The 15,533-nt window shown below is 46.6% G+C and overlaps 1 protein-coding gene across 1 annotated transcript; it reads right to left on the reverse strand.

Annotated features, from left to right (window-relative positions):
* Nucleotides 1-1,642: 1,642 nt before the first annotated feature.
* On the reverse strand, nt 1,643-11,229 carry LOC104525501 (T-lymphocyte activation antigen CD80; the record flags this gene model as incomplete). The annotated part of the gene is made up of 5 exons (XM_029085128.1): nt 1,643-1,749; nt 4,935-5,060; nt 7,014-7,295; nt 10,069-10,404; nt 11,133-11,229. Coding segments are annotated over 5 exons (948 nt in total), but the record flags the coding sequence as incomplete, so codon positions are not given.
* Nucleotides 11,230-15,533: the final 4,304 nt, after the last annotated feature.

Raw genomic sequence — 15,533 nt, forward strand, 5'->3', positions numbered from 1 at the left:
CAGACCCTTCCCCAGCTCTGTTGCCCTTCATCTTTGTGGCCCTTGGCTGGATTCTCTCTAGAGGTGACAGTCAGCCACCAAGGAAGCACCAAGCTTCCACTCCTGTTCACAGACAGCAGCCATTCCAGGCACTGGAGTTGGGAAACACCAGACACCTCCAGAAAAAGCCTGGCAAACTTTTATAACCAAAAAGGAATGTGGCAGGATGGATTTATTCAGTAGGTGAACTCCTGCCACTCCCACCACAAAAGCCCCCAGAATTCATGTTAACCAAGGCTCTGGTATCTGTTCCAGACAGGGCCTTCCCCAGAGGAAAACACGAGTGGGTGGTCAAGTTTGGAAATGAGATGTGTGGCCTGAACAACAGTTTCCTTCCCCTCCTTTCCATCTCACAAACGTGAAGCTGTCAGGCTGCTGCAGCACACAGCGTGACAGACACATCACCTAGGGCTTGTAGGGCTCTAGAGCTGCTACTCTACCCTGGCAATGCTGCGGTGAGAGCAGGAAATGCAGTCACCTGGATAACCATGCAAACAACAACAGTCAGCTGCTCATCTGCCCTTGAGTCTCTTCACTTGAAAAATGTCTTTTTGGAGGACACAGCCCTGAACACAGCTGAGCTTTCAAGCCAGAATGAATATTATAATGCTTTGGAGTCCTAAAAACTCGGTAAACCAAACTTTTCCCCAGCTCATCCTTCACAACATCTCATTATCCAAACTCCTTTTAAAATACGAGTGTTTCCTGGGCAAGTCTTAGAGGGGAAACTTTTCCTTCTCCATTCCTGCAGCTGCTGAAGGGAATGGAGATACCTCAGAAGTGGGCTGGCATTGCTAATCTCACTGGGAAAGCTGGAGTGGTCCTCTTGTGGTTCACCTCCCCCTCACCACCATTTTCTCAATCCTTCCTGCCCATCATCAGTGATGTTCCCACGTTTATGCACCAGGGCAGCAGCCAGAAATAACCTCTAGGGAACAAAGCCACACGTGGGACCTGTCATAGTGATGAACTACTCACAAATGAGTCCAACAGGACAGGAACTAAATGACTGCCCAGTTCTTAGTCTGGAGACCCATAAAATGAGCACCAATCTGCAGGGGATGTCACTGCAGATCCTGATGGATGACTGTGCTACAAACCCACCTCTCAGATATCAACCAGCTTCCTTACACAGGTTCAGAGGAGACACTGACAGTCAAAGTTGTCAAATGTTCCTTTTCTTTCATCTCTCTCTCTCATCCCCATTTAGTCCCTAAAAATTCATGTTAATTGAGGAAACAAATGCCACAAAGACTTGTGCACCATCCATGCAGGGCCTGTTCTGTGGAGAAAGCAGCTTAGCAGCCCAGGAAATTCAGTCCTCTAACATTTTTCACTAGATTAATTTCTAGAAATTTGAAATAACTCAAACAAAACAATGTCCCACAAGCAAACACGAGCATCATTTATCATTACCTGACCAGGAAACACCAGGTGTCTGCATTGGCAATAGGGCCCTACTGCTTTTATTGACCCTAAAGGACAGCACACGCTCATACAAAAAGCCATACACGGTTTTGTGAGCTCACATCACACGAGAATCTCATCAGATTTCAGGAGCTATGGAAAATGGTGAAAAAAACTACCTTGAAATGTGATCTAGTCATACAGATGAGGTTTCAGATGACACTTTCGAGCTCACAGATGACTTCTTACATTCTTTCACACCCTCTTCTGCTGAATCCTGAGGCTTACAACAGTGAGAACAGACTGAAAAAGAAAATCCCTCATTAGTATTTGGAATTCCAGAAGACATAAAAGTGCTAAATCCAAACATCTTCTTTAACAAAGTAAAGTAGAGCTGGGAGTGGGAAGAGAGGAGAGAAGAGATTAAAGGAAAATAAATCTTTTAGGTCTAGTTACTTGTATTTTTCTGTGGCAGGACTCATCCCTGCAGTACACCTGAATGTGGCTGGCCCATAGACACAGTCTGATCTGAGAGAAAGCTCTGTTATAGATCATGTTACCTAATTAGTGTCATATGGATAAAACAGTTCCCATCAGCACAGAGCTGGGACCTCAGCCTGGCACAAAGACAGGTCGCTACACGCGAAGGTAAGGTCAGAAGGGAAATTAATGGTCAAAGTTACTCGTCACTAAATGCAATTTACCAAGTGAAAGAACAACAGTACTAGAACCAGCCAACCAACTCCTTCAGTGTTTTAAAAGGAGTTCAGATTGAAGAGGTCCCCTTGGTATCTCAGCATCTATGGATGACTTTTGTTTTAATAATTCAAGATGAATCTCTCTGTACTATTACACCAAACTGTACTTGCACAAATTTTACAGCATGGATCCTAAGCTGTTCTTTAAGTGACCTCTCATCTTGTGTTAAATTAATTGAAGAGGAAAAAAAAAAATCTAGAGAGTTTCCATTCTTAAATTACTGCAAAGACAGGCTGTGAGCTCCTCAAAGCAGGGGGGCTGTGAACCTCAACAAAGCACCTACTTGTTTTGGTCACCACCACGATCACGCATCTGAGAACTCTTGATTTCCGTTTTGCTCTATCTTTCTATTCTTCCCTCCCACACTTCAGCTCTTTGAAGCATGGCTTTGTGAGCTCAGAAACCACTCTTGGCAGCTCCCGACTCGGCTTTCCATATGCCAGCGCAACAGAAGTACCCTCAGACCTATTCTGAGCTCCCACCATAGCTCTTGAAAGGTGTCCTGTAGCAACACCAGCAGAAAGCACTCTAAGGACAGATATTTCCCTTCCCAGACAGGTGGCAACGCACAGCAGCACCAACAATGTGGGAAGGACTTTTCCTAAGGGCAGTTAATGACAAAACAAGGGGAAATGGGTTTAAACTGAAAGAGGGGAGGTTTAGATTAGATATTAGGAAGAAATTCTTCACTGTGAGGGTGGTCAGACACTGGAACAGGTTGCCCAAGGAAGTTGTAGATGCCCCCTCCCTGGAAGTGTTCAAGGCCAGGCTGGATGAGGCTTTGAGCAACCTGGTCTAGTGGAAGGTGTCCCTGCTGATGGCAGGGGGGTTGGAACTGGATGAGCTTTAAGGTCCCTTCCAACCCAAACCAGTCTATGATTCTATGACAAGAGGACAAACTGGGAAGTTGGACTGAAGCTCTAGCTTCAGTTTCTTACAGTGTACACCCAGTCTGGAAAGTGGTTGTACAAAGCAGCACCACCTGACTCGGCAAATCTACACCCCGTGCGTTATTAGGAAAATGGGGAAATCCCAGTTCACGCAGCCCCGTCCCATGCTGTCGCAGGTGATCACATACCACCACCACCACCTCGGCATGCTTTTTATATCTTCTTTAAAAGTGATTTGGTTTCTATATAAAACACTAGCTCAGAATGCTCCAGAGTCTCACTAACTGGTAAGAAACCTTTTAATTTCTAGCTTACATTTGTTTAGAGCCAAATCTTCCGATTCCAGTTCATTTTCTCCTATAATTCGCTCGTTATCCGCACAGCTAACAGCACAGGCTGTGATTTTCTTGGTTTCAACCTTCTCGCTGCTTTCCTGTTGACAGAGCCCCAGGGAACAGCAAGGGAGAACCACCACTGGTGTTATAGGAAATGAGGAGGTGCACAGGTGGAGCCAAGAGTCACTGTCTTCCAGAAGCTTCATTTCATTGTGATAAAACACCAAAAAGGAAGTTATCCCGGCCTGACTCAGCGCTCACATTGGTTTCTGAAGGGATGCAGATGGTGAGGAGGGGAAAAGAAAAATAGTAATGCCACCTCCACACCTCTGACTTGGGAGTGAACTTGTCTGAAGCTGAAATAGAGGCAGCAGAAGACACAAGCATGACACACTTACAGGTGACTGAGTCCCTGCTGCCTACCAAAGAACCTCTTTCCAGCAGGGGATACCACTGTGATGAGCCAAGACGCTCAGACTGGTTGTTCTGGTTTAAGGGGCTGGACACAGAACGCTCTCAGAGTGGGATTCCTGTTTCCAGACTCGACTTCCCCAGTGACCTGACAGAACTCGGCTGGGTGATGTTGATAACACGTTGCAAGGCCTGCTGATTTCTCCAGGACTGCTTCTCAAAGCTGCTAACAGGGTGTGGATGGGACATCTACTGCTGGTGACTTTCAATCCTGGCTGGATGCCTTCATACACCCATTAGATGTCTATCCACATCTTCAGATGCTTTCTGGCTAGTTCAGCTTAGACATGATTAGGAGCAACAGCTAACAGATGAGATTTTTTTTGGGCCACAAAAGAAAATAAAAAGAACCCCTACTCAGCTAACCCTGAGATGCCTGAGGTCCTCTTTGCCACTGAAAAACTCCTGGATACATGTCTGGGGTTACTGAAGACTTCATAGGGTGGGACAGGGCTCCTGACCTGTGCCATTTTCGGCTCCACAAAGAAGACAAATCCATCTCTCCTGATGTGGGTTCTCCTAAAAGTGGGACACTGCTATGCTAAAGTCCATTCTGTGGCCTTAGCACTGTGTATTTTTTGTAACTCTGGCTCTGTGACTTTTCTGAGGGATTATCTAAGTAGGGTGTATACAGAGATCTCATTTCGAAACTGTCACTGCTCAGCTGTAACTATCACGGTCTCCAAAATTCTTGGCATCTTCAAGCATCTTAATACATAAAAATGGACCTTTGTGAATCTCTTCAATTCTGTATATCCCTGATTTGAGAAATATTCTGATCTGTTGTCAAAACTCCCCGTCACCACTTCACTCTGAAACCTAAACCCTAGTGCTGCCTGCACACAAAATGTAGGAAAGTCCTGAGCTGGACTTAGATTTTGTGACAGTAGATGCTGCATTTAAAAAAAAAAAAGGAAATGAGAAGAAGGTACAAAAATACCTACAATGTCAGTGTAGTTTCTATAAATATGTATTTACATAGAAACTCCATAACTAGTAAGAGACTGTTTCTTGAAAAAGGAGCTGCACTTACCATGCCTTGGGAGGTACCTTGCTGCTAGGGTGACAGCCAGAAGGAAGATGATGATGATGATACTTGAAGCAGTAATGACATTATAAGATGGAGGCACGGTAGGGACAACGCAGTCATTTGTTTTTTCTGAGACAGAAGAAATAAAACATAAATAAAGGGCCCAACAATATACTGGCATTTTCATATAAGAGCAGATAAGTGAATTGTGGTGGTTCTGGCCAAATTCTAACTGAGACATTCAGCCTGAAAATTTACCTATTTGATACACAAGAAGGTAAAGCTGGCACCTAAATTTCTTTTAATTCCCCTACATTTGCTGTGTGCTAAAATTTTTAACACATCCACAGAACCTGAAATGCTGGGTCTTTGCCCAGAACAGGCCTGAGACAGGTAACATTAACAACACATAAGCTGTTTTAAAGAAACTGGTTAGGCTAGGTGGAAACATCTGAGACCACATCTAGCAAACTTCCATTCTCAAAGGTACTCTGCAGTTCTCCTTACTGTTTTCACTAGATTTATGAATAGTTTGGGGTTTTTTTTCCATCTGAATTCAAAGGTGATGGATAATGATGCACTAAACAGAGTAGAATAGACTTTTTTTTCTGCGTGGCAGAGTTCAGTTTCAGTGGATCTGGAGCCGTTGGCTTTTGACCACTGGAGATGACCATTGTGCCACTTGGACATTAAGAGTAGGTAACGGGCCATTCTTGTTGGACAACCCTAATCCAGTAGGAGGGACAGAGTTGGGGCATGTTCAGAGGTCTTCAGATTTTCATCATCTGCCTCTGGCACATCATTCAACTTCTAAGACACTAGCCTGATCTGCTGTACAATCTTCCCCTCCGCTGTAGGGTTTGCCTCGTACAGGGGTTGTATTCTATCTGGAACTCCATGTTCATGAAGGACTTGTTTGGAGAACCATTCCCATCAGACCCAAATGGGAGTGTTTCCACATCTTAAAAATCAAAAAGTGGGGGTTCTGTGACTGCTGTTGTCACTGTTGACTGCACCCTCCTCTGACAATCTCCGTGACAACAGCATATTACTATTATTACTATTTTTTTGTTGCCCTCCTTTTCTGTGTAGTACAATATTCATAACCTTCATTACCATCTCTAGGGACATTACAGTTACATCCAGCAATAAGCAATATTCATAAAGCACTAGTTCCTGGCATTCATCCTCAAACTGAATGGCACCTCTCCTCACGAGCCCCTTTGATTTTAGTAAGATTGATGAATAAGGTAAATTCCCTAGGAAAAACAGCGCTTCTCTCGCTTCCCTTGAAGGTGCCCTTAATCTCTACAGTGAAAACATCAGACCCAGAGACATCTCAGAATATTTTTTTTTTGGTAACAACATTCAAAAAAAAAAAAATCCTTTTGGCTTTAAGAATTTTCCTACAAATCCCCTTCTACTGCAAAACATCTGGACTGTAGTGTGCTGCCTTCCCTCATGCTGCTTCCACTTGTGCCTCAAGCTTTTCAAAGCACAGCCTTATCTGTTATGTTATCACTTTTAAGCCACACACAGCGATGGGTTTTTTCCTGTATGAGTTAACCCCTGATTAAATATGTGTCTGAACACAGGATTTTGTCTAAACCCCAGCTAACAGTTTCTGTCACTGAAGCAGGAACACGCTCACCAAATGAGGAAATTCTTTTTAAGTGCAACCTGTGGCTTTTCAGGCACATACACATATTTCTCAAGTCCCACCATTCAAGCACCAGGTCTGTGTCACACAACTGGCAGCGAGACGGTGCTGGTACAGAGGGGCACTGAATGGTGGCAACCCCAACCTGTGGGAGCCACCGGGGGTGACATCACCAGGTCACAACGGGATCCAGTCGCCCTCTCAGCCCACTTGTGACTCAGGGTAGGCAGAGCCATCTCTGCTTGTCACTCACTGTCACAACTCCCCTCTCCCACCCCTGCTGTCTTATAGCCTTTGACGTATTTCTGTGGGCAGCTCACAGGCGGGATCGTTGGGTCACAAACAAACACAAACCTATTGCTAAGGCAACTCAGCAGATCCAACAAAGTGGTTTTGTAACACAAACTATGAATAAAACCTACTCAGAAGCAAACTGGTGGACTTGGCAAAGCCGTTGTATTCAACGGAGCAAGTGATGCTGACGTCTTTGGTCACGTTGAGCCACAGTTTGCCAGTAACGTTGTACGGGCTGAAGTTGGACTCGGACACCCAGCTGACGTTCCACACCACGGATACGTTGTTGAGGGCTCCAGAGATTTTGGGTTTGGGGAAACCTCCATGAGAAGAACATCTTACCACCATCTCAGTCGATTCACAAGAATTAGTGGATACTTCTGCCGTTATGTTTGGATTACTGAAGTCAGCTGAAGCAAGAAAGATGGAGTTACCATTGTGTCAGATTACAGGGAGGGCTGCAGTCCTGATCACCCACAGGCAAAGCAAAGACTCCCCCACAGGGCATCCTTCCTCTCTCATGATCTCTATGGCCTTTCTTGTGCCTTAGCGTTCTCCCCACAGCCTTGACTGTGCTGCTTCTCCTCCCTGGGCAGTACACAGACTTCATGACCCACCTCTCCAGTGTTGTTGTTTCTCTCTACATACATCAGTTTGTGGAACAACAGAAGGAATCATAAAACAGGTAGGGAAAATATGGGTCTGAATAAGGCAGGGGAAGACAATTTCCTTTGCCCTCCATCATTAGTCCCTTCCCGGCCAGAAGCTCACAGAGGTTCCATCTCTGCTGGGAAAGGAGGTGAGTCACACGTTGGTCTCTCAGCCAGGATGGCCAGCAAGACACTGAATTACATTTTCTGCATGAGAGTCCCCCCAGAAGACACAGCTGAGAGCAAGATCAAGTCATAAGAGTAATTGCAAAAATATGTAGCAATACACAGGTCCTCTCAGACCATGTTCTCACTGGACTTTTTTCTCATTGCCAAAGACAGTTTTTGGAGGTTTCCCACCCACACAGCTTGTTCCTGCCTTCCCACCTCGTCAGATGTATTCGTAGAATCACAGTATGGTTTGGGTTGGAAGAGACGTTCAAAGCTCATCTAGTCCAACCCCCTGCAGTGAGCAGGGACATCTTTACTAGAGCAGGTTGCTCAGAGCCCCATCAAGCCTGACCCTGAATATCTCCAGTGATGGGGCCTCCACTACCTCTCTGGGCAACCTGTTCCAATGATCCACCACCCTCATATTGAAGAACTTTTTCCTAATATCCAACCTAAATCTACCCTGTTCTTGTGGGGCTGCATGGTGAAATGGATGAGAGAGCTAAGGTGAGTGAAGAAGGAGAAAGGTGGTGTCCTTTTTAGCCTGCTTCCCTTTGCCAATCTGGTTCACCGTGTTACAATGGCATTGGTATAACTAAGGATGCCCACAGGTTGCAATAAACATCCCAGGGTGAGGAGGAGGAGGAGGCAAAAGGTGACAAAGAAACTATTTAAGGCAACTCTCCCACTGGAAAAATCTCTGTGTGACCACATCTTTAGCAAGAGAGACACCAGCCAGAACAAGAAACTCAGCATGTGGCTTCCTGGTGAGCGTAAGTCACACCAACACCACTGCTGCCAAAGGGACCAAATTCTCCCTCCCAGCCCTGCCAGTCGTAGGTCCACCCCCAACCATGGCAAGGCCAGGTAGAAGTTGCGGCAGCTTGTTCAACTCACTGCAAAACGACCCTTTTTGGAGCATCTAAGGTTCTGCCTGTGATTGCTCCCTGCCTGACTCACCGTTTGACCACATGACTGCTGGGATGAGGCAAACAGCCTTGCAGTCATAACAAGTCTCCCACAGTTTCTGCTGACCATGAACCCACCACGGTCTGGGCTACCAAATAACTAGTGAAAGAAACTTGCTCAACAGTGGCAGACAAGGAGAGACACAGATTTCTTTCCAGGCCCACTGTCTGTTGAGCAATATGGCATTGACATTGAGTCTGGAAAGTCCCTTCAAACCTCCCTGCTGGCTTCACCGAGGCTCCCTGATCAGTCCCCATGGAGTAACACCTTCCTGCCTCTCTCAGGACAGCCGGATCCCAGGACGGGCAAGGAGAGCTTTCCCTTTGCTGATCCCCACAGTAACTGATCCCACTTTTCCAATCAGAGCAGAAGTCTGTCACAATTATGACAGCTGTCCTGTTAAGACAGTAAGGGGATTTCTGGAAGGCCATGAACTGGAGTATTTGCAGGGTGGAAAAGAGATCCGTTGTTTTACATTTTTCATGCAGTTAACTCCTCAGCCCTCACAGCTAGAAAGGGTGCTGGTAGTGCACTTCCCTTTTTTCATATCAGTTCCCAGAAAGATCACTAAATTTATCTCCTTGCACATATGCCCACCATGCCCTCAGATAAACAGTCAATGGCCAAACCTCAGGAGCTTGGGGTTTTTGTTTTTGTTTTGTTTTGTTTTCAGATGAATCCCATTCCAAATGGGAAAATCTCATTCACTGGCTTGTCTGGAAGATTCCTGGAACTCTCTGCTGCTAAAGGTATTAAAATGTATGTAGATATATATATATATATGTTACCAGTAGCTCTGCCTTTGGTTGAAACCAACCGCCATAAAAACAGTGGTGGAAATGGAAAATAATGTCAACGGAACTTTTTTGTAGCCTCCAAGAAAAGATTCAGATTCGTTTTGAGCAAAGGAACTCGAGTTATTTCTTTAAGGTAAAAAGCCTCCAATCTCCAGCTGAGTTCTGCCTTAGGTTGTGAAGCTACAGTGGAGCTGGCAAGCTGGCCAGCTTCCTGCAGAGCCACGGAGATGCTGCTGTGGCCACAGAGAAGCGATGCCACCCCATTGTTCTTTTGGCTTGGACACTTTCCAGGCACCAAGGGCTTGGTCTCTGCTTTGCCCAAAAAGACAGCACGGAGCAGAGGTGGCCTAGGTGGGGTCCTTGCCCAAAAGGGTGGCATCAAGGGGAGGATGGTGGTCTGGTGGTGGGCAAGGCAAAGTTTCTGTATCTGGGGTAGCTTTGGAGATGTCTAGAGTGTGCTAGAATGGAAAGATACAGGACTTAACACACTTTCCACCACCTAAAAAGGCTTCCTGATGAAAGTTTACCTGCTAAACTATGACTAAAGCTTGGAGGATTGTCTCTACCCCCAGAGGCTGGTGTCAGGACCCACCTACCTGTAACAAAGAGGGTGACAGACTCATCACACACAACCACCGAGTTTTGAGAACGTTTGCGCTGAACTACACACTGGTAAGTGCCATTGTCCAGGATTTCCACGGGGGAGATCCACAGGGTGAGGTTCCTGGTGTCCATCTTTGTCCGGTTCTCATACCGCTCGTGCTTGGAGATCATCTTCCCCTCTGCGTAGGCAAGCACTACCTCTGTGGTGTTCTTCTGCCAGTAGACCCGGTAATTATAGAGGTTCTCTGAGCTGGGAATTTCATGACAACAAGGCAGGATGACTTCTTCCCCCACTTTGCTTTTGACTACTTTCTTCTCCAGCGCATAGCCTGTAGGCAAGGGGCAAACAAAAGTCAGTGAGATGGTGGCACAGCCTTGTGCCAGGACCTGCTGCACAGAGCTCACCCTCTGCACCCGCTGATGGCAGCGATGGGACATCACCCACCGAGCTGTCCATGACTTCAGCTCTGCACTGAGGGCAGAACTGCCTTGGCATTGCCTTTTACACGATGCTCCAGTCCTACCTGCTTTCTGCATGGATTACTGAAGGCAAAGGCAGCAGAGTTACCTGCCTGGACAGAAATTTTGCTGCCCCTTTAAAAGCACCACACCTCAGAGTAAAGAATTGCCATTATTCACGTAAAGGGATAAAAACATACGTGCCCAAAGTGCTATTGCTCTGCTTTCCCTTTTCAGAGCTCAGTTGGGAAAGTCTGTGTCCCCTTCGGTGGGTTCCCTGCATGCCAAACAGGAACACAAAGGACTATTAGTTTGGGGGGGTTTGGGGTTTTTTTAATCTGGAAATGTTGGGTGGGTGGTTTTTTTTGTAAAAGAAAAAAAACCCAAACCTTTCAAGATCCCAAAAGCTAGAAGCAACCCTACAATGATAAACAAAGGTTACAGCCACACTGTCATCACCCTCCTAATATGAGCAAATGAACAATTCTGCCTAGTTTAGCTAAAACAAATTTATATTTATGAAGGCCAGCGGGCCTCCCTGGGGATTATTTGCAAACCAGCACAGGCATTGCCCAGCCACTGTGTCAGCCAAACTCACTCGTCTCAGCCTTAGCACCCACCTCTAGTAGTGGAAGGGGGATACCAATCTGTTGCACTCCATTGACTGAGAGCAGAAAAACAAGGAAATAGCTGGCCTGAGGGAAAGAAAAGGAAAGAGGAGATTCAAATTCCCTCTTCCTTCCCTGCAGAACAGATCTCAGTAAATATGACTGAGAGAGAAAGCAGGAAAGTCCTGACCAGGCAGTGTGTCACTGATGGGCAGAGTGCAGCATCAGCCAAAATATATTGGGGACATCCTGGTAACACTATGGAATTTTTAAATATTAATTAAATAAAAGAGAATGTGTCATTAAATGAGTAACTATTCATTTAACTGCTTTTCCCTCCACTCAGCCTGGTCTTCCAAAGGGAAAGATTCAAACACACTTTTCCCCCCACCTGCTCAATATTTGTACTTCCCCTGATAATGCATCGCAGACTCTGAGCCACCAGCCTGGGGTGGACCAGGAGCCCACTCAGCCCAGTGACCTGTGTCAGCCACCAACCGATAGCAAAATGGTAGTAAAACCAACTACCACACCCTGCCAACCTTTGGCAGCCAGAAATCCCATTTAGGGATTTCTTGATATCACCAGTGTAATTGCTACTGCTAGACCTACCCCTTCAGGAACACTTCTTGCCCCTTCAGGAACACTTCTTGCTGCCCCATCAGGAACATACGTATTTTTTGCTTCCACACCACCTTGTGACAATGAGTTACCCGGTTTGATTACACGCTGTGTGAAAAAGCATTTCCTCCTGTTCACCTCAGAAGCAGCCCACTTCAGGCTCTCATTCTTCCAAGTTCCTCAGCCTGCGTGTCTGCCTGCATTTATTTGTGTGTGTGTTTTTTTCCCTTGACCACCTCTTCGCTCGTTCTCACAGTTCAGCTCTTACTATTCCTGGAGAGACTCACAAAATAGCCAGTCAAATTTTGGGATTATGGAGCCTGATAAAGACAATTTTCTATTTATTTTTTTCCTTTTGCAGCAATAGGGGAAGAGTAGGCGTACAGTAAATGTTGGGGTGACATCGCATCATGAGTTGCATGAAGTTCTCCATGCCTTGCCCCCAAGAGTCTCCTTTGCAACCAAAAGGAGAACAAAAACCTTCTCGGCAGTACATGTGCAAGGGGTTGGAAACTCCTGCTGATGTCACATCTTACCCTTGAAAGGCTCTGCACCCCTTGAAACTGCAACCTGAATGCTGCAAGCCTGGAGGAACCAAAGTCCACCAAGAGTCATTCAGCCCCACAAAAGTCCCCTTTCACTTTAAAGGTGAACTGCAAAGCAAAAATGAAAATTCAGTGCTGTCCCCATTTCTTGTGCTGAACGCTCTCTGTAACCAGGCTGTGGGGGAGGTATTCACCGTGGAAATAATTTTTAATGACTCTTCTAAAAATAAATAAATAAATAAATAAATAATTTTAAAAAAGGAAAAGATCTCTCCTCTTCCCTCCACCCCCCCAAAGCCCACCCGCTCCCTTGCTGTTCCCCGTGGTGTGTGGCAATGCTGAGCCGATGAAAGAGCTGACTTTCTGTTTCCTGGGCAGAAAAACATGTTTCATGCTGCAGATGCCCCACATGGCACAGCTAACGAGAACAAAAAGGTGAGTAAAGGAAACCTGTCCTTTCTTGTTTGCTCCACAGTCAGCAAGCAGGAGAGCTGCTGCGCCCGCATCCCCCATCCCTTCGCTCCTTGCCCAGGCTGTTTCAGAAATGCCCTGGCCGCAGAGATGCGGGTTATCCTGACCTCACAGCCGGGCGGTATGGGACAGCAGGTTCCTCTGGGACAAATGTCCTGCAGAGACATTTCACTGTAAAAAAGCAGTAAAAGTCCATGCAACGTTCTAGAGAAGCAGCACTGAGCTGTTGGAAACCTTCAGCTAATTCCTGGTGGACAGAAACCCCAAAGCCATTCTCTTTCCCCTCCGTTCCCTGTTTCTCTGCCCTCATGAACTGCTTTGCCTTTTTTTTTTGGTCTTACCTTGTGTCACCTGGCTTTGCACACAACCCACAAAGCAACACATGGGAAGGGAAAGGTCCTTCTTGGTGGGGCTGGAGTCCTTTGCCCTGGGTAAGCAGCTGGTAAGACAGTAGATCTACACAATTTTTCAGCTGACAGTCCTGAAACAAGCTCTGAGGCAGATTTGCTGTTTGCCCTCCAAAACTGGGAGGCTCAAAACAACCTCCTGTTGCTTTTTTTTTTTTCCCCATGTTGCTATTTATCTTTGCAACAGCAGCTGGTCTCTCTACTCTTAAAATCAGTGGCAACATTGACCATGCAGCTAGGACTCCTGCTCTGCCAGGGTGCCGACACTGTTCATGGTCTCCACCTCTAGGTGGGCTGGAAAAAGGGACTTGGGGCATCTCTGGGAGGAGGTATACATCCTATCGTGGTGAGGCACTTCTGGTGGGCCAGCTGAGGAGAACATGTGGAGCTGTGGCCTTCTCCTGATGGCCATCCCCGGGGGTCAGTGTAGGAATCACACCCAACAGTCCCCGGGTAATTCTGCAGCTCAGGCCCCTCAATTTTCTGTGAAAAGCACATAGAATCCCAGACTGGTTTGGGTTGGAAGGGACTTTAAAGATCATCCAGTTCCAACCCCCCTGCCATCAGCAGGGACACCTTCCACTAGACCAGGTTGCTCAAAGCCTCATCCAACCTGGCCTTAAACACTTCCAGGGAGGAGCAGCCACAACTTCCTTGGGCAACCTGTTCCAGTGTCTGACCACCCTCACAGTGAAGAACAAACATTTGCCTCAAACTTGTAGGATTTCTCCTTTGAGGACAAGGCAGTGTTTTACGGGGGATTTTTGAGCAAGAGAGATAATCATTTCAAAATCTGAGACATTTTGAAAAGTTGAGTCTTCAAAGGACTAGACACTCTCCCTTGGTCTTTTCTTTATCCCAGATGATTTTTACCAGTGTGGAATCAGCTTCTCCCAAAGCTTTCCATGGAGTCAAAATTCAGCAAAACTCCTGTGCTACACTGAAGAAATGCTTTGTAATTAAATCAGTGTCGTGACAGACTCCTGTGAATACCCTGATCACAGAAAAACCCCATTAGATGCCCAGATAACTTCTATGTGGAGACATCATTTCAGCAGCGCAAAAAGACACTGCTTTGCTCTGTGTTCCAGTGTGAGGACCCCGTGCAGTGAGAAAGATGGGGTGAAACAGGGAAAAGTGGGTGCTGGCTGTCCTCTGTAAGGAGTTTACATATTCACCTGGGTGTCAGTGTCTGGTAAACCACCGAGGCTCCTTCTGCCCAGACTCCACTCCAGCAAGCCGAGGCATGCAAAGGGAGGTGTTGGCACGAAGAGAAACGAGGAAGGGCCCTTTCCACTTGCACAACCTTCCGGTCGTGAACCACAGGCCTGCTGCTGCTGCTGCCTTAGGCTGCCCTGGCAAAGCAAAGCTGCTGTGAACCCAGATGGCTTCGTTCGTGGCATGGTGACCTCTTGCAAGGTCACGTTCCCTTACTCATCCCAAAGTGTGGTGAGAGAAAGGAGCAGAAGAGAAGTCCCAAAGAAAAACAGCGACGCACTTCATCTGGCTGTGGTTCTACTCAGCCTCGCTTCCCTGTACCCGCTCACCCTAGTCAAGCATGCCGGCAGCAATTAAGTGACAGGGTTAATTCTGGTTTAGGATGATGCCACGGCAGCCCTGAGGTAGGTAAAGGGCTTGAAGTGTTTTTTTTCTAAAAGCTCATCCCTGCTCGTGTCCACCACAACCTCAGGGCACCGTGCTCAGAGCAGTACGGCGAGGGCACAGCACCCCACCCGTGGCTGTGTGCCCTTCCCATCTCCTCATCACCACAAAACACTGACCTGGCTCTGCCCAGCTCGACTTGGCAATGATTAGAATATCCCCGTGGCGTTTTGGTGTCTGACTCCTTCAGCAGCCTTCATTTGATTTTAATGCTGTTTTGTTTCACGGGCAAAGCCTTTAGTAAAGACATCCCTGAAGTCATGAAGCAGCTGTGAAAACCAGAGGACACCTTCCTGTGTCTATAGATAGAAAAACAGCCCATCTTTGGGGGTGCACAATAATACCTTTTATTTTTCCTTTCCTCCAAGCAGCGTGCTAACCTGAGGTCCTATTGATGACAAATGAAATTATCAATCATACTCATCTCCCTGAGCATATTTTAACAAGCAGTGATGTGCTGTAGGTAACACTCGAGCCCTCAACGTGTCTGATATGGACCCAGTTTCTTAGACACTCGCTATTCCCGCTGAAGCCCTCCCTCCTGCTGTGGTTTCCTTTGCAGGTTACAAACCAAATGCTCTGCTTTCTCCAGTCTGAGTTGCTACTCACCAGAAAGCAGATTTCACACCCCTCCCAGTTGCCTTTTTTGCCACAAAAGCCAGCAAGGCGACCTAACCAGAGCAGG

This window comes from Antrostomus carolinensis, unplaced genomic scaffold, assembly GCF_000700745.2.
Source record: "Antrostomus carolinensis isolate BGI_N321 unplaced genomic scaffold, ASM70074v2 scaffold33255, whole genome shotgun sequence".
Classification (NCBI taxonomy): Eukaryota; Metazoa; Chordata; class Aves; order Caprimulgiformes; family Caprimulgidae; genus Antrostomus; species Antrostomus carolinensis.